The sequence below is a fragment of the Argiope bruennichi genome, chromosome 4 (genome assembly GCF_947563725.1).
Source record: "Argiope bruennichi chromosome 4, qqArgBrue1.1, whole genome shotgun sequence".
Taxonomy (NCBI): domain Eukaryota; kingdom Metazoa; phylum Arthropoda; class Arachnida; order Araneae; family Araneidae; genus Argiope; species Argiope bruennichi.
The window spans coordinates 98,870,886-98,897,901 of NC_079154.1; the positions used below are offsets into that span (position 1 = coordinate 98,870,886).

General features: G+C 25.9%; 1 protein-coding gene across 1 annotated transcript in view; it reads right to left on the bottom strand.

Annotated features, from left to right (window-relative positions):
* LOC129966029 (transcriptional regulator ATRX-like) overlaps positions 1-27,016 on the bottom strand; it is a 69,036-nt gene that overhangs the window by 11,002 nt on the left and 31,018 nt on the right. Inside the window, exons 10-22 of the mRNA XM_056080376.1 lie at positions 26,765-26,909; positions 25,467-25,723; positions 20,213-20,393; positions 18,012-18,149; positions 14,596-14,771; positions 13,383-13,622; positions 10,937-11,019; positions 10,756-10,808; positions 8,702-8,861; positions 5,103-5,312; positions 3,801-3,978; positions 776-946; positions 373-559 (exon numbers count right to left, since the gene is read on the bottom strand). Coding sequence (XP_055936351.1) covers positions 373-559; positions 776-946; positions 3,801-3,978; positions 5,103-5,312; positions 8,702-8,861; positions 10,756-10,808; positions 10,937-11,019; positions 13,383-13,622; positions 14,596-14,771; positions 18,012-18,149; positions 20,213-20,393; positions 25,467-25,723; positions 26,765-26,909 — 2,179 coding nt within the window. The remainder of the gene's footprint in view (positions 1-372; positions 560-775; positions 947-3,800; positions 3,979-5,102; positions 5,313-8,701; positions 8,862-10,755; positions 10,809-10,936; positions 11,020-13,382; positions 13,623-14,595; positions 14,772-18,011; positions 18,150-20,212; positions 20,394-25,466; positions 25,724-26,764; positions 26,910-27,016) is intronic.

Sequence of the window (27,016 nt, forward strand, 5' to 3'; positions counted from 1 at the left end):
ATCTTTGAAACACCTGCATATGCGTCCAGGATTCTTATCCATAAGATCATGGCATAAAAAAAACAAAAGATTTTTCAGAGTGTGTTTTTTAAATTAAAAAAGTTGGATCAGGAAATAATAGAAAATTTAAAAATAAATGAGCATGGATTAATTTAAGACAAAAAAAATAAACAATTAATTAGGATTTAAATTAAGAGATATCATTACATTTCATACACACACACTCAAAATTATCTCCCTTTCACACACACACATTAAAAAAAAAAAATTAAAAAAATAAAAATCAAGAACAATTTCAAAAGACAGTAATCAAGAGTTACATACATTTACTAAATCTGAAATTAAAGCAGTGACATTAAAAAAATTTCTTACTTTCTTCTAAAGGCAGATCTTCTATAGCATATCTGCCTTCTTTTTCATTTTCATATTCAGCCCAAGCAGCTTTACGTTCTTCTTCAGTTAAATCCTCTTCGGTTTCATTTTGTAAAAGAGAATCATGCTCGTGGTAAGTGACAATCCAATCTTTATATTTGATAAGCATTTCAGCCAAAAGAGTATCCTATAAAAACATTTTATTTCTGTGAAGATCACAAAGCAAATTGTGTTTGTTTTTTTTCAAAAATAAATAAATTAACAATTATTGATTTTAAAATTGATTAGGTAATAAAAAATAGTATAAAATACATTAGTATAAGTCAATGTTTTCATACTGTTAAAATATTAATTAATTTCAAAAAGTAAAATTCAATTTGTATAGCACTAATATTACACTCACTTTGGGAACCATAGGAGTTGGACGATTAGGTAAAGATTCTGGATCAAAATTATACAATTCTGCAAGTTCTGAAGCATTAAAATGACGGTCAATTTGCTGCTCATCAACTACACGTATTGATAGAGACAGCTTAGTCACTTGACGATCATATATTTTTTCTTCCATTGTACCCTAAAATGTAAACATGTCATGATTGTTAAGAATCTTCAACTTAACGAATGTTCACATACTAAATATACAACAATAAACAACTTCAATGTGAACATATCAAATCTGTAAAAGTATATTTGAAATACAACAGTTAATTTTAATAAGCCATTAGAGTTGAATTTTTAACATAGAAAAAAATAATTTAATAATAAATATTTCAAAATCTCAAAAATATTTTACTTTGGGATTTTTAAAAAAAATCATACAAACAAACAAGACTACCATCTGCCCACCAAAAGTGCTCTTGCCACCAAATGTTTTCATTTATGGTGGCTGCTATAGAAACAGGTTACTGTAAGACGAGGTATTTTGGATATGTAAAAGTTCATTCAAGTTTCTTACACTGCATGCTTGGTGACAAACAGGTTACACAAAGTATCATTAGATTTTATTTTTAAAAGCAAATTATTACAAAAAAAAAAAAAAAACAAATTATTCTCAGAATTTTGAAAACCTCATTAATAAAGTAATATTAGGATCAATTCATGCCCAAAAAAGTAATTCACAACAAATTCTCCAGATCAAATTGGAGTAATTCATCTAGATGAACATAAAAATGACAGTACAAATGATAATAAATAATAATTCAAATAAATATAATAAATAATATATCATAAAAACTTGTTTATATCCAAATATCATGCTATGAAATGATGGTCCCACAATTAAATGTGCCCAAAATTAAATATGTACAAAACTTTTTTGAAATTCATATTTATTTACTTTGTTAGAAGTATATATTTTCCAAAATAGAAAATTAGTAACTACCACACTAAAATATCCAAAAAAATGTGTTTACCTATATTTGATTTTTAACTTAATACATGCACACATTTTTTAAAACATAATTTTCTCAAAAACTATAAAATGACCAAAAAAAGACTTTTTTTATGAAGATCTCACTTTAAATATTGCTTTAAATTATTTTCTACCAAAAGATGATGAAAAAGTTTACTTCAGATGGTATTCCAGATGATCAGAATACTCATTTTCACAAACATGAAAAAGAAATCCAATAGCAAAGATTACAAAGGAAGCTTTCTCTTAAGAATTATCATTTCAAATAGTTGAGTGAAAAGTCAGCATTTCTTTTCAATGAATATAAACAGTTATTAGTAATTCTCAGAGAAAACCCTGTAACATTAGCTAAAATTTTACATATTTGCAATTTTGAAGTCTTTCCTTTCAAAAAATTAAAATGCAATAAAAACATTTTTTTTTCAAAATTAAAAAAAAAATTAATAAATAACAAAATATAATTAATGTTAATTGATTTTCATTATTCATTAATTAGTTGAAACAAGCTAAGAAAATACAGAGATGCCTGCAATTGTGGCAAAAGTGCATATAAATGATCGACAGATCTTGCATAGCCTCAAATTCATGCCCATACTAAAATAAATATCAGACCTCCAATGGATTCCATCTTTTTGAAATAGATATTCTTTATTAAAACTTATTCCTATAGTGATCGTAATAAATCTAGACACTTGATGATCAGAGTTCTCATGACGAATAGATAGTAATATGACTTTCAGATAAACATAAAATGAAGAAAAAATAATCATTACAAGTATTTCAATTTATAACATAAAAAGTATTCAATGTGCATAAAAATTTCAATTGATCTGCATTCAAAAACAATGTTTTAATTTCTGATTAGCACCAGTTTTTATTTATTCACAGTGAGGCATGCTGAATTATGGATTTTAGAAAGAAATCTCTTAGTAATGGATAAAAATTAAACTCCTTTTGTTAAAGACTTCCACATCTAGTTCTCTATAGAACAAAAAAATCACTCCACACACACACTCTACATAGTTTTGAAAAAATATGTCTTAAAATCAAGCAAGAAAAAGTTTTCAAAAATAAATAACTACATAAAATTATGAATGTCAATACAATTAAAGTTACTGCATTTGAAAACCATGCTTTGCAGGAAAAATTTTATTACAAAAACAATTTGCTTTAAAGAAACTTTCAATTAGAAACATTTACTTAAATCAATAATTTAAGAATATTATACAAAAATCTACCTTAAAAACGTTGATTAAAAAAAATCGCTGATAAGCAAAAATCAATAGAATGTATTCATAAACATATTTCATATTTATCATTTATTGCAACAGTAAAAAAAATGAACATCAAATTGGACGTAGAAAACATATCAAAATTAAGTATACTTAATCTTCATCATTACTATTTTGTAGTCATCACTAGTATTTTCAAGTCTGTTTAATACAAAAGACTGCAATTTGATTCAAATTTGTTTTGTTAATTAAAAAAAAAAAAAAAAAAGACTGTTTTGAGAAGAAATTTGATTAAAAACAAATGAAAGCAATGAAACTATCCTTGAATGATATTATCAAAAAAATTATTCTTCAATAAAGTATGTATGAATACAAATGTAGTCATAATATAAACATATAATATAAGAATTTTAAATACCCTCCATCAGAAAAAAACCTATTTATTTTCTCTTAATTCAACTATCTTAATACAAAAGATCTGGTCTTTAAGCAATCAAAATAATTGAAGTTTTATTCTACATACTGAATTTTGAAATCTGTACCTTTTTATCACAATTCATGATTAATTCACAAATATAACATTAAAATAATTTCATACAGACATGTATATATATTGCATCTAAATGTTCTTCATCAAAATTCATTTAGATCATTAACTTTTTAGAAACAAATTTAAACTGAATTTAAAAAAAATCTTGTATAGTTTTAAGAAAGCAAATTGTTTTAACTAGATGGAATACTAGTTGGTTTAGCTTTTACTAAAAATATAACAACAAAAAGCATACTTGAGCAAGAAATCTGTATATATACACAGGTTTCTTTTGACCAAATCTATAGACTCTGAAAATTGCTTGAACATCATGAGATGGATTCCATGATGCATCTAACATTACAACTCTGTTGGCTCCAATTAAATTTGTTCCTAAACCTCCTGCTTTTGTAGAAACAAGGAAAAGACGTGCTCTAAAATGTAAGAAATAAATAAGTTACTATCAACAACATTTGATAAATTTTATGAATAAATTTCCATAAATGTTATTTTCTACTCATTCCTATTTTTTCAACAAAGTTATCAAAAAATCCATAATTAATGTTTTACATAATAAATAATAAAAGAACTCTGATGCAAAGTGAAAAACAACGTGAAGTAGCTGAGAAAATGTATCAAAATTTTTACATTACATCATACCATGTTATATTTTTAAATTATTCTGTATATTTCAGCACTGCATTGCTTAAAAATCATTTTAATTTTAATTTACATGTAAAAATTAAAACAAAATGACTTTTAACAATTAAACAAATAAAAAATAGCCTTCTCAAAAACAATTTAAAACAAATAACTAAAGTAATTGGGTCTGGTTATTTTACTTAAGCCAGTGATTTTTTAAAAAAAACTAATTAACAGAATTATTGTAATTTGAACAAATTTTAATGCTAACTTTAATGCAGCTAAAGTTACAAATAGATTTCAAGTATTCCATAGTACTATTAGAATGTTCAAATGCAGTGCACTTAATTAATGGAAATATAATTATTTTTTTATTTAAGCTCAAAAATTATTATTTCTAAGTGATCACAAACTACTATGGTTATGTTAATCAATATGCAATCAAATGATCACTTAAGTAAATCTGTGTTAAGAACTAAGCACTAATGACCAGTAAATGCTTTTTGAGAGAAACAATTTGTACACTATGTGCATGTAATCTTTGTTAACTGATTGAATGGCATTTCTCTGATTCTAATATATTTCTTTTTCTCTATGATTTTGAAGCATTCAAGTTCATTATGAGTTATTGTGCCAAACTTAGTATTTTAAGGAATCTGCCAAAATAAAAATACTTCATTCACATAAAACTTCTATCTATAATTACTTCGTCTGAAGCAACAAAAATGTTTACAAATAATCAAAGGATTAAACATTGATAAGAATTTCTTTCATTAAGAATAAGCCTAATTATTAGGAAAATTTTATAACTGGTTAATATGTAATATATAAGTTAATATACATGGGATAACATGTAGTATGTAGGTATATATCTAAAAAAAAAAAAAAAAAAGACCAAACAAAATACTACATTTACCTGTCATTATTTGGATCATTGAAATGATCTATATATTGCTTTCGAAACTCAGCAGAAGTTGACCCATCCATACGAAAATAATCAACATTCTTTTTCCAAGTAAATCTAATATCACGAGCTTCTTCCTCTTCGGTCACTGGATGCTCATCTAAGTAGCTTAACAAATCTTCTATTAAATCAAAGGTCAAAAGAGACTGAGAAAACACAATTCTGTAAAATAATATAAAATTAGTTTTAATAAGCATTTAACCCAAATATCAATACCAATAAACTCAATATCAACTTTTAATTTCCAATATTTTTACTAAATAAAGTCTTAATCAATATTAAAAGCACAACTCTTAATACAGAGTAACTGTTTTTTAAATAATTATGCTTTAAAATTTTAAATATAATTTGCACACTAATATTTATTTACTTCGGATTTATGGTTCAAAAGTTTACTTCTGACCACACTACACCAAATACACAACTTTTAAAACATTATTCATTTCTGGAAAAAAGCTATAATTTATCAAACATATTATAGATGTTTTTATTGCCAAGTATTAAATAAATACAACCTCATAGCATTATCACATATTCATAGAACTTGAAAAAAGAAAAACAAGGGGAAAAAACCTTAAGCACATGAAAATCAAAATACATGAATATACAAGGTGGCTACAGGCACTGTGAAAAAAATTTCCTGATCAAATTTGTAACATTTCCCTGAATTATAGCTGTTAATTATCTTATGGCACATGTACAATACACATTATTAAAAGTAATTCTATGAGGTATTTAACAAGAAAAAAATAAATTTCCATGAAACATCATTTTTTAAAAATGAAATGAACATCCAAAAGAACATTAAAATAGCATATTATGTTTCTTATATAGAAAAAAAAAATAAATACTGGAAACTCTAATAAAATATATTGTTTCTAAAATGGCATAAAAATTCTAGAAAACATTAAAAACACTCAAATTATTTGATGAACACTATTATTACTAATTATATGAAATCAAATTATTTGAACAGTAATTATTAATGTTAAAAAAATGTGTAGCACTATAATTTAAAATACATAACATTCATTTATTGTTTGTCTGTACCAACAGAATTTAAATCTAGCTAGTATAGCTATGAATTAAAAGCGGACAATACAATCTTCAACTGATAAGAAAATCTTAAATTTAAATATAGTTGCATCCTTTAAAAATGGAACATGAAAAAGATTAATCAGCGAAAGATATGCTTTATAAAATCGGATGATTAAATAAAGCAACTTGGAAGTTTTCTACAAGGTGGCTACAGAAACTATGAAAAAAAGAATCCTGATTTTTCTCTGATTAATAAACATATAAAATTTCCCTGACATATGACTTAAAACACTTTTATGAGTTATTTCATAGTAAAAATATATCAGTTGTGAAATTTAAATTTTAAAAAATGGAAGATGCATTAAAGCTACCTTTTGCAATATAAGTTATATTAACAGTAAAAGTTATTTGATTTTTTCTTTTTTTCTTTTAAGTGCCAGAAAACATGTTGCAGCATAAACATAAAGATAGTATAATTATATGTACCTAATAATATATTTTGGCAAACAAGGGAAACTATCATAATATTACTTCAAATTCTTTCTTTAACAAATTGCAAATTAATTGCTCTAATCAAAAACTGGCGATTTTATAAAAAGGTATTTATATTTATTTATCATTACAAATAAAGAAATAACAATTCCTAGCCTCTTACACTTAATAATTCAAAATGTTACCAATATGAATTATTAAATTCAAAATTGAAACATCAGTTATTAAAATACCATTAAAACATTTGATTTTATTAAAAAAAGAAAATTAAAAAGTTTCAAAAACTTCTTTTGTAAAATTTTGAGGCCAGCAATTTCTTTCTCACTCTTTATAAGTTGCCTCAAGATTATTTTTCTTTTAATTATTTAAATTGATAAGCTGCTTCTTTTCCCCTTTCCAAATTTTCACTTAATTTTTTCTCTTCCTTTTATTTCTTCTCATTATACTTTTATATTTAGTTTGTGAATGCTTCACAAAATCAATTGTTTTCACACTTCAAAATTATTCATTCCACCATTTGTTTGAATGGTGTCATTAAACATTTGTCTTGCAATAAGTGTTTGCTCTTTCATATTCTTCCATAGGCACTCTTTAATTAAACATTCTCTCTATATATTATTGTTTACATGGAAAAGTATTATCATTTCGAACAATTTAGCAGACTGAACTAAAATTATAAATCCCATTCTTTAAAAAATGAAAACCTATCTTTCAGAAACTTTCACTAATGTTGTTAACCACATTCATCAACTTATTGCTATTCTAATCTTAATGAAATTCCATGAAATTAGTGACATTAGGCTTTGGATGTACAAATTTGTTGATTGTGTCTGGTTAGTGAAAATGCTGACCACCATTTTCCCCTGATTTTTAGATATTTTAATGAATTTTCTTGACTTTTTCCTGATTTTTCTAATTTGATGAAATTCAATGATTTTTCCTTGATGTCCCAGGTCTGTCATGGTTTCTACTCTTATAATAAAAATACTGGTTAGTTACTTTGAAAAATCCCCAAGAAAGCAATATGTCATGCATATCAGTTTTTCACCTGCATGTTGCCCTAAGCACCATAGATCTATAAGAGTACTGATCACTTCCTTATACAGTTATTAGCATAGGAATTCATATTGACATTGGTGAAATGAAATTATAACACACAAAGCTGTAATAAAAATTTCGGAGAATTTTTTAAAACTTCATGTCTAATCAATTTCATATTCAGATGCTTATAAGATTACTAGTCACTTTCTTTTATAGTTATGAACATCAGAATTCATACTGACATTGGTGAAATGAAATCATAATATACAAAATTGTAGTACAAATTTAAGATAATTTTTTTAAATGGTATGGTTATTAAATGTCATATCCAGAAGTAAATGTTGGACATAATATGGAATGAACTGAAAAAGTTGGAAGGTATCCACAGAAACAGTATCCATATTGACTCCAATCCAGTAAACAGATATTAAAGGGTGCATAATGATCAACACATTCTTAAATTAAATCAAATAATCCAGCAGATATAAAGTCTGAAAAATCCAAGTGCAAGAGAAGGATTACTAATTCACTACTTGAATTAAATTCTTCTCCTAATATTATTATTTGATGTACACACATTTGTTAAGATTAGAAAAGAACATATTTAAAATTCATAACATCTAATCTATTGATTCCATGAAGCAAAATTTCTGCAAGACAATTCATGATTGTTGGGAAATTCTATTTATTAAAATTGGGGGGGGGGGGCAATACCAATTCCAGTAAGTAATTTAACTGCTTTATCGACACAATATTTTTAGAGATATATATAAAATACAGAAATACACTTTGAGATTCAGGGGAAAAAATACATAATCTATGAAAAGATCATCAACAAAGACATCAGAAAATATAATAAAAATGCATTATATAACAATAATTTTTAAAAAGTTACATATGCTATGATATCAAAGAATTAAAATAAAAATGAATATGCATTTCTTAAAATGAAGAATTCATTTTAAAATTGTCCAACTCACACTTTATCTCCAATAGCCTCACATTCTTTAAGAATATCCACTAGAAGAACCATTTTTCCACTCAGTTCAATTTTATATTTATCTTCCTCAGAAATGAAATCATCAAACCAGGTTTTTTCTTTTATTGCTTCAGCCACTGGTTCTTCTTCAATTTCATCATCTAATAAAACCAATAGAGAATGTTCAAAACTACATATGCACTAATTGTAAAACATGTTTTGAAGAAGTACAATTTTCTTAATAATGAAGTATAATATAGAATTAAACATGGTAAGACAAACGAATTAAAAACAAGTAATAAATATTTATTAAGTGATTGAATTTAATTAAATGTTTCTCATATGGGGAAGTAAGTTAATGATAAGAGACAAATCTATATGTAACAAAATGAAGAAAAAAATATAAAAAAGTAGGTCTTAAATGAAAAGGATTAGTTTACAAAATATCATATTTCTTTTTCTTTTATTTGATATGTTAATTAAAGATAAGAAATGACATTTGAAAAAAATGGACAATCTTTTGTGTTATGTAATATCCAGAAGTATATTTTAAATTCATATAAACTGGAATGCTCTCCTTAAAATTTTCGTACATACGAAAAAAGAGTATCCCCTTAACCTGCATAAAATTGAGAACCTTAGTACTGTATGGCACTGGTGAACAATGATTATGAAATATTAATCTTTAGTATAAATTTAGCACTTTTACTAAATCTATCACATGAGAATATTTTTAATCTTTAGCATGAATTTAGTGTTTTTACTAATCTATCACATGAGAATATCTATATATACTTGATAGTTAATCTCTAGCATTTAAAAATAGGTACCTCAAAATCGAATTTGTAATTTAGACACATTTTTTTAATTGATGTAACCAAAATTTAATAAAGAATTACAATCATAATCATAAAATCACATATCAAATGTCATATATTTAAATCATTGTGTTTTTATGCCATTTATATGCTTCTAAAATTACAGACCAGCAGAAAGTCCACAAATTGATGGATTTGGTTCCAAATCTGATAGGTACCTACACTTTAAATGTTAAATCTCTATTTAAATTTCATGCATCTGTTTCTTTTCACCTAACTTATATTTGACTTTAACTTGTATCTGGACAATAAACAGAACAGATTCTTTTCACAGATTTCAATCAAAATTTGACAGAAATCAACAAATTAAGTGTAAAGACCATATATATCAAATAACATCACTCTCTCTCAATGTGTTTTTAAGTAATCTTTGTCACAGACAGAGAGATAGAAAGACAGATATAATATCAAAAATGTTACGAGTTTGAAAATGTGTTTTTTAAACTCTTTTTTTTTTTTTTTTTTTTTTTTTTTTTTGCAAAAACTTAAATTTGAATGTTTTGACGATTACAATACTTTCTCTTTACATCATACATAAGAAAATAAAAAGTTTAAGTATTTTAGTATCGGGTATTACCCCAATTCACTGTATTTAATTTGGTTGTTATACTATTATTCAATTCTGAAGATATACAAGAACAGTTTCAGCATTGATCTCGTAATTTTGAACAAATATGAGTGGATGATGGCAACATCTCAGTTAGCATGCCCTTTCAAACTTTTACATATACCAGTATTAAAATCCAACAGACTAAATATGTGTCAGGCCAGCAACCATGGTGCATATCTGGTGAAATGGAGTTTCAAATTCAAGACATGATATTCTTCAGAGAAATACCTACCAATAGGTCTTTTGTAGGACTCATTAAAATGAAAAACTAGTGTAAGGATATATATTCCAATATTTAGTTCTAAAATTAACAATGTCATAAAAATCTCTTTATTTATTTATTATTATTTATTAAGACAAGTGAATAGAAATTGGATTCAGTGTGCATAGAACTAGAAATGTAATAATATAAAAGCCAAATTAATTAAAAATGTTATTAAACCTTAAAGTTTTATTAATGTAAAGTAATAAACACATCTGGATATATAGACAACTAAAATGATAAAATATTTAATAATGCAAAATATTTAATTGATGAACTGATTTAAGTACACAAAGCAAAATTACCTGGGTCATTATTCCTGGATCTTGTTTTGTATTTTCTTACAACTTCATCTGCACTGCAATTTAAAAGTTGAACTATTATAGTATTACAAAGAAATATTATAATATCATTAAATGCAACAATTATATTCTTACAATATTATTAAAAGAAGAGCAAAATAATGATAAATGCATTATTTCTTACTCTGAGCTTGAAGAACTTTCAGCTGTTTCTTCACTATTATCATTTATAAAATCTGCAATATCTTCGTCGTCGTCTTTCAGAAGCTTAAGTGGAAATGTTAAGAAAAAAAATTAAAAATTGGAATAAAAATAGTTAGTAAAAAAATAATAATATGAAGCAGAGTGTATTAATTTAATAAATTAATACACTCTTCTTTTACAGTAATTACAATAAAATTACACACTCTACTTTTAAAAATAAAAAAGTTGAAAATATTATCATATCCCAAATTGGATGTTTTTTTCTAATAAAATATGTAAATTTCTTCTATGCAAAGCAACATTACAATCAATAATAAAAGAGAATATGTGCATACATGTTTACAGAACAGTGCATTTTAGTGTTTTACAGGACAAACTATTTAAATTTGAGAGAAGACACTATACTTTGAAGAAAAGCAGAATTATAAAAGAATGTGATTTTCAGAAATTTTAATTAAAAATTCAGCAGAATGTTAACATTTTTCAATATAACAAATAAAAATATTATTGTAAAAAAATTTCAAAAAAAAAAATTCTTTAAAAAATTTTGCAGTATTATTAACAAGAGTTTCATTCTTGAATGAATTCTAACCATTTTCGTTGTTTAATCAAACATTCAATTGTTTGATTTTCTTTCATTATTGAAAGATAAAGACAAAGATCATTTTAAATTATTTGCACTGTTCATATCCGAAAATAAAATACATTAACACAAATTTGAAGTAGATATGCCAGACATTTCAATTTCTAATGGCACTATGAGGACATGAGACTCAAGTTCCTAAAGGATTGCAGGTTACACAATAACCAGATCATTATAAAGCTATCAAAATAATAGAATATCAATATTTGTTACAATTTAACAAAAAAAAAAAATAAATAAATAAATAACCCATTAAAGGAATCATGAGCATTAGCTATGCTTAAAAGATTTAATTAAATTTAGCATAACCAATATTCCATCCAAGTTAGCTAAAGGTAGCTAACAATTAGCATATTATGTTATGTAACATATTTACTTAAAAATGCGAGGAAAATAGTTTATTCACAAAAAGCATGAACAGGCGAATCTGGAAAGAAAAAAATAATCCCTGTACATATATTCAAGATACAGGGAAAAACAAAAATAGCACTCATGTGCTAGTTATAATGCAGTATGATTTTAAGGAATAGAAAAAGAAAGAAAAGGGAACAATAATTTTACATTATTTGAAATAATAGCATATTAAGAGAATTTTGATATTTACATTAAAAAAACAATTTCTCTTTATTTATTATGTAGAATTTAGCAAATTTATATAATAAGGGGATGGAGGAATTTGCTACCTCTCATGCTCTTTAATTGTAAGTCAGAAAAAATTAAGGATTTATATTAAGGAATTAAGGAACGTAAAACATTTTTGTTATCATGATACAAATCATTTAAATTATTATAGAAAAAATTCTCTAATCTACTTTGAAAAAGCTCACAGTTTCCTAAATAATAAATAAACCATTTAATAAACTCAAGTATGGTAGACTAAATAACACCACATTGCTTTCCATGCAGATTAAATGTTCCCATCACAGAAATGTATACTTTATGCAGTTACAGAAGTGTCATGCATGCTCATTAACTGCAATTCAGGAATCTTATGCAAAAAGAACAACTGTCTCACAAATCGAAACTGGACTGATCTATACAGAAAAAAGAGGGATAAAGTAGGAAAAGTTGAATTTCTGCATTACACAATTGCAAATGGAATTATTTCGTTTTTGGAAGCAATGAACATGCTCTTTTATTCCGACAGCATTTTTTAGATGGGGGGGGGGGGATAATAAGCAACATAAAAATAAATGTATTTTATCAATTTTTATGAAAATTTTAAAATTTCTCTATGTTTTCTCGCTTATTAAAGTCGATTTTTACATTAACTTTTCTTTTAATAATAATGCTAAGAATTAATTGCTGACAAACTTGCTTTGATTGTTGTATAATTTACACACAACTGATGTTAAGATGAATTGCAGTTCAACTCAGAAATGAAATGAACTACAAAAGTTATCTTTAAAAAAAATACTAGTTCCATTAAATAAAAATTACTATATTCCTTTTTTTACTTTATATTTTAACAGCAATGAAGGATTAAGATTTAAAGTCTATTCAACATGATATTCTTCCATTTCAAACAGAAATACAAACTACTTAATAACCCAGTTTATTTCTTTCCAAATGTGAAATTGCTTCATTATTCTTCCAGAGAATATTTTATTCGTTAATAGACAGAAAAAAAGTGTTACAAAATAATGATCAAAATATTTATAATTAATTAATCAGGTTTTACATTACATTAGAGATTTTCTAGAAATTGCATGAAGAATTTGTTCTTTATAAAGTACTCAAAAATACAAAAACTACATTCAAAATTTTATTATAATGGGCTTACTTTTCTTCTTTCTGCACGTTCATAACTTGTCTGAATGATATACGGATGAGTACACAAATTTCTAAGAATATTATAATCAGAAAATAATGTTCCTCCTTGTATTTTCTCTTGTGTTCTGGCACGTGACATGTTATCAAGATACCATCGATACATTTTAATTTGAATTTCAGACAGCTTTACACTTATAACAAATTCATGTTTAGGAGGTAGAAATTTTGTAAGAGCACCATAATCACATCGCTGAAAAGAAAAATAAACAATAAATACAAACTCAAAGAAGACATTAATATAAATTTTTTTAACATAAAGATGGCAAAATGAGGAAAGAAAGAGAATGTGTGTGTGTGTGCTCGAGAATTAAAATACAACCAAGAATGATTGAATTTATTGTTTTATAATTGTCAAAGTTTCAATTTAAATTAGTAATTAAAAAATTAACTTTCAACAACTATTAAATTGCTTATTGCAATATAGTTTTGTTGGTATTTCATCATAGATATGCCATTTGTTTTAAAATATTGTGCCAATAATTCATTTGAAAATTATTATGAAAATTCAGAAATGAAATTTTTTGCCTAGCATCCACCTTTTGTCAAAATGTCCAAATAAATGAAGCTGATATTCTAAGCTTAGCAGAATATCAATTCACAGATTACAAAATCGCTGGATGTTGTTTATGTGATAAAGAAAACAACATTGACAATTCAAAACATTTAAATATTTGTATGGAGCAATTATTTAATTACTGACATTTTATGTCCTTATATTACTTAAATTTCAAGACATAATCACTGTGAACCTCAGGTGAAGAACATATGAAATTTGTACAATAAAATATCTCACACAATTTTTAAACTTTCTAGGCCAACCTCTAAATTTAGAGCATAAAGACTAAACTGACTAAAGTTTAATTTATAAAATTATTTATAAAAATATGGTATTTAAAATGTTTTGAGTTCAAAACCAAAAAATAAGCAATGAAGCCATTTATCTTATTTTAACAATTATAGATTTTAAAACTGATAAAAATTCTATTTCCCAAAGTTTTTGTTAAATTCTTGTAATATTTTTGAATTTTTACACTCTGACTGATACATAAATAAAATTTAAATATGGAGGGCAAAGAATAATTTTCCCTTAATGCAAGAGCCAACAACTTTTTAAACATAAGAATGTCATAATTAGTTAGTTAAATATGAACTTTACTACTTGCCTGAACACAGCCTTCTAAAAGCTTGTGAAGAATGTGTATCCTTTTCTTCATGCGTTTGACATCATATTCAGTAGAATCATCATACTGTCCATTCATTATAGGATTGATAAATCTATTGCGAAATTCTTTAGGAGTACCCAGAAGATGAGGTTTCACAAATGATAACATACAATGATCTAAAGAAGATGAAAGACGTAATGCACATAATCAATAGACATTCCTTTTTTTGTTTACCGTCAAAATAAAAAAGAAATCAATATTAATCGATATTGCAAAATATTGATTCTATTAATTTGCACAGAAAGAAACATAAATGCCATGCATTTCAAATCTGAATTAAATAATGCACACATGATTTTTTTTAATTATTATTTATAGGCTTACTAATTTTCTGATGGAAAAGAAGGTCTTAAATTAATAGAATTTTAGTTTACCAAAAATGTATAGTGCTTATTAAAATCAGATTCTGCTGATAAAGATTTGAACATATCACAATACTAAATATTTTTAGAACACTATAATCCTATCTCTGTATAATGATTTAGCTTTGAAATCTTACACACATACAATCTCTACATATAAAATTGAACATATATTTGTTGGTTTGAACTGAATGTGATTCCACTTTTCTTGATTATTTGAACTAAAGTGGGAATATGCTACATAGCATCCAAAAGGATAAATATGATATTACACAATTTCTATGCCTCTCCAAAAGCAGTGAATGAGAAAAAAAAATTGTTGTTTTTCCACCATAATTTTAAAAAAAAAGTTTTTACACAAAATATATTTTTGCACTTTAAAAAGATTTTCAATAATACCAATTCAATCTATGAAAAAAAATTTCTCACATTTCAATTAATTTTTCAAACTGAACAAAAAATTCATTTATTGTTTGTTTTAATTCTAAACCTATTTTACTGCTTAATTCTAAAATTTAATTTCATGTTTATTTTAATTCAAGTCTATTTTACTGCTGCTACTACTTGCACTCTTTCATTAATATTAAGAGAATTTTTGACTGCACATTTTCATTTTTAATGCTAAATAATAATAAATTTTATTACTCTTTCTTTTATTGTTTAGTTTAATTTTGTATCATATTATAAAATTTTCAAATTTTTAATGTGTTTCTTTGCCATATAATGTGCCTTTTTAATTATTGTATTTTTACTTGGACTTATTGAATATGATTTTATTTCACTTGACGAACTAATTGGCATTTTTTTTTTTTTTTAAACCTCAAACACTAGATTTTTTTTTAATATTTGATTCAGCAATACAGAAACCTTGAACATAATAAGCTCAATGACAATATAGTTGAATATGGATTGTGAAATCTGAATGAAACTAAAAATATTTGGTGTATAATATGACTTTATCTTTTTTCAAGTTAAAAGAAGACGGTAATTTACTATTAAAAAACAAAGACTGGCCGATTCAAAATATCTGTCATCACAAACTACAACAGTTGTCTGTCATTCAAGCAATAAACTTATTCAGTGAAGTAAAAGTGTTGGTTGTTTCAATGCAATCCAGTCATCGAGTTAATTTTTGATATAAGTCAAACTCTCTTTAGAAAAGGCACATAACATGCAGCAAAACAAATAGTAGTCCAAAGGAACAACTCGTGGCTACTACAGAGCAAAATTATTCTAAAGTTTCTTTCATTGATCATGACAACATGTGCATTAAAATTTTTGCATTGGGGGGGGGGGATGTCCATATTCTGCACATTTTTCCTTTTATGTTTCTTTGAAATTGATCAATTGTTGTTTATGTCATTCATCATTGCTGGTTTTATCAAATAATGCTTCGAAATCTGCACCTTGGATTTCCTAGATTATTTATCATGCTCTTGTCAGGTGTATTGAAAACATCATTTTTCAATTGCTGAAATCACTTGTTATAAGTTGTATTCGATGGGTCCTATTACCATAAATTTTCTACAATAACTGATGTACTTCTGCTGCAGTTTTTTTTGCAATGAAATAATGCAACATATCAGCTTGTTTGACTCAAAACTCAACAGATTTTCTAAACCTGAATAATATAGATTTTAAAAATTAACCAGAGGTTACTAATTTTTTAAAGTCGCAATCAATCCTTTCAAATATAACTTTCTTGATTTATTTGCAAGCAAGCAATGCTTTTACCTCCACCTGTTAAAAATGTGCAGTCATATTTAGACATCTAATATTCCTATAAAATTATCTGATTACTTTCATGCATGCTGAAACATTATAAAACAAAATTATGTCTTTAATTTGCTAATTACAGAATAATTATTCAAAATTTCCAGAAAAGATACACAGTAATTTTATTAAGATTAGTTAATTTTTAAGAAAGTTTATAAATAATTAATTTATAATTGTAATCATTATATTTCAATGCTGTTAGGTTTTAAAAAATACTGTTTTGAATTTTAGCATTATTTCCTTGTTCATTTAATTTTAAGCTAAGGAAGAAAGTTTTACAGATAGCTCTAATGAATGGCAAATCAATGAATCCCAGCCCTGGTGATAAACAGGAAAATAGAAGCCTCCATTTTCCGAGAATCTTTGCAATATTCAAGAAACTCAGCAATATCTCCTTTGGGACTCAAATTCCACCATTTATTTTAAAATATTCAATGCCTTGTCCTAGTGACAGTAAAATTTGAAGGTAAACAGATGAAAATGAGTCTGTAATAGAGTGATTTCTCTTTGGAAATGTTGATCTAAATGTTTTCTCTCCAACTACTTAATGCAATTATGAAATAATGATCTGCTACATATGTGTTTGCATATTTATATGTTTTTTTACCTGTTTCTCATGTTTTGCTGTAGAACAAAACATCATTTTCTATTACTGGACCTGTCAAATGATTTGCTATACTCATAAAGGTCAAATTTTTCCATGACAATATTTTATGTGCATTCCACAAGCATAAAAAATGGAACGAACATAACTAAGCATTTTATTGATGCAAAATAGAGATAAATTATTCAGTTTCATAAAAAGGCTCTACTAATAACCACACATTAACTACTCTAACACACCCTGATGCACATGGAAAAATCTGAATGACCGGAACACCGTGACCTGAGGACGAGTCCTAAAGATCGTCACCAGCCCTTCTACGGAAAATAGGTGTTGCCTACCCCACATCAATTTAGTGCCCACCCAGATGGCAAGAAGCAACCACCATACCATAAACTTCTCATCCTCAAATCTGAGTTGTGAAGATGTAAAATAAGCTCTAATGATAAGGATAGCCGATTAGTAAACAGAAGGAGGAAATTATTCAAAAATAAAAAAAAAGGCAAATGTACTTATTTACATACACCAACACAAACATTATCTTAATTATTTCTAATTAATGATGAAAATTCTACAAAATAATAAATTTAGAAGAGAGTGGATATAAAACTTACATTCAAGTAAATTATTTTGCAAAGGTGTTCCAGTTAAAACAATTCGTCTTTGACTTCTAATTGTAGAACAAGCTTTTGATATAGCAGAATTCACATTTTTTAAAACATGTCCCTCATCACAAATAACAATGTCAGGACCTAAAAAAAAAAAGAAAAACAGCATTATATAAACAGCATTTAGCAGAAAACAAATAAATAAAGTTTCCAAAATCCATCAACTTCGTTAACAATTCAGCAATTTGCATAGTGAAGATTTTATTCTTAAAAATTATTTAAGGCACATTAACAAATCTAGATAATACAAATATCACTTCTCAGAAGAAGAAAAAAACCCAGTCAATCAACAAAGGGAAAAAAAAAAAAAAATTCTTTTTCTGGAGAAGAGCACAAAATGCAAACAGCAATTTTCAGAGAGAAAAGAATATTGACTGAAATGGACATGAGGTCTTATCTAAAAGGTAATAAAAAATTATTTGTTACATGTAGGAATTTTTTGCATTAACATATGGCCATAAATCATATTTTCAGCCTCATGGCTGCTATCACGCTTTCAAAGCGTTTAGTGTTGACTAACAGGTAATCCTTTAAAAAAAAAAGTGCTTAGCTTTGATATATTTTCATTTCAACTGCATAACTGAAAAAAATGTTTCTTCCATTTCTTGCCATTTTACAGTTGGCTGACATGGCAATGGGTATACCAGTATGAATGTAAAGCTGAAATATCATTTAAGAACATCATTACAAATATATATATATATATATATATATATATGCATTTGCAACCCTTTCTGTTATTTGTTGCTAGTCATATAACTATTTTCACTACTTAGAAATACAAAATTGATTTTGAGTAGAGGTCCACAAGAGAAATGCCCTTTTTAGAATAGCCGAGGGGTTGTTATCATAAGGAAGAGCATAAAAATGGATCAAGTTAAATCATATGATAGTGGGGATTGAAATGCAAGATTTTATAGGCAGTTATGAAATTAATTTTAAATCTATATGCAAATTTATAATGCCAGCAATTATTCTTCATATTTAGAGATAAATTTATACGGTAATTTAAATCTTGAAATAAATTGCAATATTGATGTATAGGATTAATATAAACACAAAAATATATGGGAAAAAAATGTCTCATTATTGTACACTTTCACATTTATATAATACTGATACTAACTCAGAAATAATATTAGTGATTAAGCTTTTACTTTGCAAAATGAATGTTTAATAGATGTATATTTATTAATTTTAAAATTTCATTAACTAAAATTTGACTAAAAACAAAAACAAAAAATTAGCAGCTACACTTTAAATATTAACTTCGCTGTTCTGGTTGGGTCTATTTGACCCAAAACATTTTTGAACTATCTGTGAAAAATGACAATATAAAGATATTTCATACATATTTTGCAGTTTTATCCACAAAAATGTTGTTATTTTCTTATAGTATGTTTATATTTAAAAGATTTCTTTATTTGTAGATTTTCTACACATTTTTGTTCAAATTACACAAATGCACAGTTATTTTCAATATAACAATCATATTGATTTCTCTTAACAGTACTTAAAAATCTTGTTCTGTATATTACACATTCAACTAACTAAAAATAAATTCCTGCAAAGTATTCGCTTTGACAATAAATAAATTTGACAAAAATTTATTTTGAGAAATTTGAAAAAAAAAATAACTAGAAATTCAACAAAAAATTTATCATTTTTGAAAAAGTCACAACAGATGAGTAATTAGATTTTTTCCAAAAAGGGGGAGCTAGCAAAGAATGTATCAAATAACCCGTTGAACATGGAATTAAAATATGGTATGTATAAAATAATAGAACTTTATTAATTTTGACAGCAAATATTTCCACATGAAAAGAAGCTGGAATAAAAAATCAAGCCATGCAAACTGTAAGTTATTAACATATAAACATATTACAAAACATTTACATGTTACATTTATTACAAAATTTTAAAAATATTCTAAATACAAGAAGAATATAGGTTACTGAAATTAGTATTGAATGCTATAGTCATACTGGTTTGATATTACATTCATATAATAAAAGTAAACAGAATAACAGGATTAACATAATTCTATTTCAGGAAGAATAGAAAAATGTAATAAATATGGTTGTCTATAATTAAATAATGCAAATTTTTAAAATGCATAAAAAAAAGAAAAATGCATGCTTAAATACCTGGATCAATTAAACTACGAAAAATTGCAGTTCTGCTCTTGCTTTTCAATCCCTTTATTTTAGCAACAGCCAAACGACGAAATAAATCATAGCTGATAATCAAAATTCCTCCATCACGCTGCCAATATTCAAGAACATCAACTCTGGTTAAATTGTCCTTAGCCAAGGTTAATTCATGAACCTATATTAATAACAAAATAAATAAATAAATAAAGTTTTACCATTTCAAAGCACGGCTGCCGCTCTTATTAGAGATAAACAATTATCTTCCAAGAACTTCTTAATAATAAAATAGCATACTTTCAATATAGAAGTGATAATAATAAATGCAAATAAAATATTTTCAACATTAATTTTTCAATGCATGTTTACGTGCTTTTTTGTTCTTCTAAATGCTTTAAGGAAGAACAGCACTAAGAGTAGTTATCATGTTCATATTCAATTAAAAAGCTAAAAACTTGCAGCTCGAAGAGGATCTTAAAATCATAATGCAAACGTCTTAACCATTATCCACCATACAGAAACTATATGATGCTACTTTCACACAAACTATTAAAAAGAGTTGATGTCACAAATACATTCACACTGTTGAAACAGAATATATTTAAAAAATGTTAATTCCATAGGAATATCTACCTTTGATTTGACAAGTGTTTAGCGGAATAAGGTGGGAAACTCAAGGGACAGATACAAATCAAGAAATCTTTATTTATATTTACACAAATGCAAAAGAAACAGTGTAACATTAGCATATATCCAATTTCCATTATCAATTCTGTCGTTAAATATTCAATTCCAAAAACTGATTCTGCATGCACTAAAATCTCAATTATCTTTTCAATTACTTTGTTTCGAAATTTCTACAGTTTAAAAATGTTCTCTTCAATTTACATATATATATATATATTATGCTTTTCACCATTTTGACATTGTTATCTCTGCTTGTCCATTTTTTTTAAATATTTAGAGAGGGCATTTTTCTGCATATACATTCTTTTGTGATTTGAAAATTCTTTACTTCGTACCACTTTTTAAAAAAATTTATTTTTCAATACTGCTGAAACCATGCTCTTACAACGTGCTTTTCTTCTTAAGTAAAAATTCCATTTCAATTGTGATCTGGTGATGGACAGTAGGATCAGAATTTTAATTAATTCCTATTTCTCAAAAGAGTTTTGATCCTTTAAATATTTTTATGAAAATTTATCAGTTTGATTTTTGGTTATTTCAAACTTCATAAATTCTATAGAGATGCAAGTCATGTATATAAATTAGATTCTGATATTAAAAATATGCAATTTTCAACATATAATGCCAAGTTTCCCTAATTTTGATTATTCCTTCAGCAGCAGCTGCAATCTATAGATATTTAAGTTTATAAAAAAATTCTTTGGAAGTTTCTCACCCTCTGAAAATCTGAAATACAATCCTCACTTCTTGCTGACAAACCTTCAAATAAATAATACACATTAGATAAAAAGCGGTTCGGAATCCTATGCTACTACTCACATTTATCAAGACCTTTTTTTGTAAGATTTCATCATTCAATATGTCAAAAAATTCCAACTTACTGTTGGATTAACTACGAAGATAGATAAAAATTTTCTCAAATTCAATTTTTCCATAGAATTATGTATCTCATAAAATATCTTCAGCTGTGGGATAAAAGATTAAAAATGGTGTCACATATTTAACTTCAACTTCCCTATTGCCTGTGTGTGTGTTTTTTTTTTTTTAAATCTAAAAAATGAAAGTAAATTTACCTACTTTGTTTCAAGGATTAATTGAATATTCACCATACATTAGACTATGCACATTAAGATCAGTAAATGCCTAAACAGAACACCATGGATATATGAAATAATGCCAAATACAAATGCAACCTTGCAAGAGCTATATGAATAGTAAATTTCTCCACACTTCAAAAACATTCCAATTCTACATCTAAGGCATTCTGGAAACAAAATATATAAGTGAAATAGTATTATTGTCACTTTTTAGGAAATTTGAGCGGGCTGCCTTGGTCTAATGAACACATTGAGGGTTCGAGCTAGAGAAGAGTTTTGGCTGTTTGCTTAGTTTTTGCTTGATTTCCAATATATAAATTTATGTAATTCATTGTAAATTATGCAAATAATTGTTAGATAAATATTTCATTCTTAGGTTGAATATAAAGAACTGCTATCAAGCTGATGGCAGTTTAATCATCCCAATGCTTCCTGTTTGCATTTAGCAAATAAAGGTTTCTAACTTTTCCAAACTAAAACATTGTGTATAATTCTAAAAGACATATTTGGTGGAGGCACCAAATATTCCGTTTATTCTGGAAGTAGAAGAAATTTGAAGTGATATCTCAATATAGAAGCATCTCCTTCTGGAATAAAAACTTTAAACAGAAGGTGCTAAAGGGAATAAAGTAATTATCACACAAACCAAAAGTAAAACCCCAATGAGTCCTATTCATTTCAGCACTATTTTGGGAGCCAAAAAGTAAACCAGCCTTAAAGGCGAACCCCAACAAAGTCCAATGAAGTGGCTATAAGAATCAAGAGGTGCTTCAATCAAAATTTAATCAATGGTATGCTTCTCTTTCCTTTACAAACATGTAGTTCTCTTTAGATGGAAATGCAAAAAATGGTATGGCAACACTGATGACATGCTCACATCATGGGACATTTCCAAAATGGAGTCGAAAAATGCTTTTGATGATACTTAATTGTAGGTAGGGCAAGAAAAAAAAAAAAAAAAAAAAAAAAAAATTTTAAGAGCTGTACCTCAAAATCAAATGAATCAATCTAATCTTATAACCAAAACATTTTAAATTTAGCCACCATATAGACTAGAGCATGTCAAAAAATGATTCAGTGTTGCATCTAATGAAATTAATTGCAGAGGACGAGTACCAGATGATATTAACAAAAGAAATTAAGACCTTATCAAACAGTGCCAACATATTTAAGAAATGCAGAAAAAGGGATTTAAGTGTCCAAAGTTAACTTGGTTGCCTAATTTTGTTCTAATACCCTTGTCAATGCGGCAAATCGTTAATATGCAAGATTCGTTCTTGAGGAAATTAAAGATTTCTCAATTCCATCTCCAATGAACATGCTGGAACTGATTACTAAAAATTTCCAAAACTGTACCCAGCCAACATATAGTAAATTACACCTAAAATGAGAACAATTTCTGAGCTGATAATCATCCAGTAGATAATCTACAAAAATACATGTTTAAATTTATATACATGAAGAAAATAGGAATGAAAAAATTGTAAAAAGTCTTATACAAAATGCAGTATAGCTTCTATGAAATAAGATCAAATGGAAACAGCAATTTTGTCATTAATCTGTTCTCTTTTTTTTATTTCTGAAGATTTATAGATATCAGATATCAAGAAGTATCTGAAATAACTGTCTATAATAACTACTGAATTTTCTTGATCTTTCTTGAAACAAAACTTGCAGCATACAAAAATCCTAATGATAAAATTTATATATCAAAAGCAATAATTTCAAAAGAATTTCTCAGAATTTTACTAAACTAACAAAAAATTACAGTACATCTTATATATATAGTAAAAAGTAATGCAAAAAAACAAACAATGTTATGATATATGGCCGGGTGTTTGTGGTTTAGAGGTTCAAAGGCAATAAAGAAATTTAGAAATTTTCTTAAATACAATTTCAGTCTTATCAAAATATCAAATCTGGATGACAGAATAAGTTTCAAAACATAACATACTTGTACTATATGATAGTGTTAACAACTGAAAATTCCATGAATTTGAGAAATTCTTGGACTAAAGAAATCTGCAATATCGAGCAATTATGTCAATTTGAAGCAATCAATAAGGTAACTGTATTTATGTGCATGATAATCTAAATTTCTAAGGATATATCCTTATTAAAGAACAATGAAATAAATTTATTTTTTTAAACAGATGTTTACAGGTGATGAAAAATAATTAAATCATATATAATATTAATTATATATAATAATATTCATAGATCAAATATTAAAAAATAATTTTTTTTAAAGATGCTCTTTCAACAACTGTAAAAGGCATTTACACATGGAGAAAATAAGCATTTGGTGAGAGTGGAATCATTTCATTCATCATGAATTATTACCCAAAAATTGGCTTATTAACTCATTAAAATACTGGTGAGAGTGGAATCATTTCATTCATCATGAATTATTACCCAAAAATTGGCTTATTAACTCATTAAAATACTGCTCACATTTAAGTAAATTAAAGAGAGCAAATAATTAGAAACAATCTGAATTAAACAAAGAAAATAGCATGCTAGTAAAAGAAAGGTAAACTACATATTCTTAGCTATCCAAAAATAATAACAATAATAATTACAATATTATTGGGATGTTTTGTTCCTTCATCCAAAAAACTCCACTAGATTGTACCTTTCAACTATTATTTATTTAGATCATTTCAAAACAATTTATATTTTAAATTCTTGAAAGATTGAAAAATCACTTAATCAATTATTCAGAAATCTACGAGCTTCAAGATCTGGTAGCAGATAAAAACAGTGGAATAGAATAGAATAAATTAAATTCATTATAAGTAATTTCAGTAAATAAAATGATATTCAGCTTTATATTTCAAAAAAAAAAATCAAATACATTTTTGGAGCAAACCAGGACAAAATTTAGTGATTCATAAAAAATCTGCAGACTGATGTGTGACTGCTTAAATAAAAATGGGACAAAGATATGCATTTACACTCAAAAGTACTCAAAAGTCAAATTGTTTAATGAATATCAAATTAAAACACAGACTTTACTCTTTATATCCTGACAGTAATTAAAAGTAAAGTTTTAATCATGTTGATATCTTTGCAATATGACACATTTTTCTAACAGTACTCAGAAGTAGATTAAGATATTTAGCTACAAAAGTAAGAAGTAGATATCAGTTAAAGGGGAAAATTAAAAATCTTTATATAATGCATAACTAAATTTCATTAAAGATACATGTTCCTCTTTCCTAGGGTTATTCTGCAATAAAACTTGCAATAAAAGATGCAAAACTAAAATTTAAAAAAATCAAAAAACTGATGGCAAAATAATGCAGTAAAATAAAGGATTTAAAAAAACAGTGAAATCGATTTCTCTATTTTACATTATTGAAACAATGAAGACAATCAGATGAAAAATCACCACATACTAAAAATGTAATGTTAAAGTTTTATTTTTAAAATATGTAGGAAGCTACGAAAAAAAAATTACTTACCAAGATATTTCCTTCAACTTCTTGCAACCAATAATCTAATTCTTTAGACCAGTTCAATACAGTATTATATGGGCAGATCACCAAAGCTGTTTTGATGTATTTATTCACATGTTTGTTAGTGAGACAGGTATGCAAAAATGCAATAACTTGTAGAGTTTTCCCTAAACCCATACAATGAGCTAAAATACATCCAGACCCTTTTTCTGTTTCCAATTGCTTTAATGACTCAATAGTACACTCCCACATAAATTTGATTCCTAGAAAATATATTCTAATTTTAGAAATGTTAACAGAAAAGAAATATATATATATATGTTTATTATAATAGTTACAAAAATAAAATTAAATTCCCAGAACTTAAATGTAAAATATTATATATTAAATTTTTTATATTGAAAGAAAAAAAAACAATCAATATACTCCAAGATATATTTTTAATTAAAAAAAAACATTTCTCTATTTTTATGGTAGAAAAATAAACAAAATTTCATCTAATTGAAAAAATAATTTTTCTAATATATGTAATAGCAAATTATATGCAGCAGAATGCACAACTTATAGCTGACTTTATTCCTAGAAAATCAAACTTCTGTAAGTAAAAACTAATATATAATATTTATATATATAATAATTTTATTATATATAAATATAATATTACTAATATAAAAAATTTAATATATAAATTTAAGAAAGGTTAACATTTTTACTCATACACAAATATTAGATAGCTCGACAATGAGAAGTGAAATAATTATGATTAATTGAACAATAAAATTAAGATACACAAAAAGTGTTTGCGGTATTAAAAAACACTGTGAAATTTTCACATAAAAAGAAAATTAATTTATCTCAAGAAAGATAAATTGATTTTAAAAAATGAAACATACTATAACAATTCTATCTATTTCTAACAAAAAAATTACTTTTAATTCTTTAATAACATGCAGAACAAATAATTATTACATACCAAAAGCAAGAAAACATTATTTGCATAATTTGCTAATTTCACAAAATATAAATTTCAACTAAATCTTACTGGATGGTAAGCAAATAATAAAAAATTAATAACTAATATGAAATTGTATATTCCTTTTCACAAAATTAACAAACAGTCACAAAGCAATGCATTAATTTGCATCTAATTTCTAATTACTAATAAAATAAGTAACGAAGGAAAATCATCAAAATATACTATTATTGAATTTTTGAGACAGATAGTAAAATAAGGCAAATATAATAAGATTCTATCAATTTAATACTTCAAAGCTAAAAGAGAATAACACATATGTTCAACTTACCATTCACTTGATGAGGTTTCAATTTGTCAACAATATCAGGATGAATTTCTACTATTTCTTCTTTAGAAACAGGATCAATCTCCAAAACCATTTTTCTGGTAATCAGTTCTGAACCATCAGCTCCTGTGTCAGTTATCACATTGTACTGTGGAAAAATTCAGATATATAACAAAGATAGATATTATTTGTGATGATACAACAATAATAAATAATAACTACTGTATTTTTTTTTTTCATTATGTCAGTAGTTAC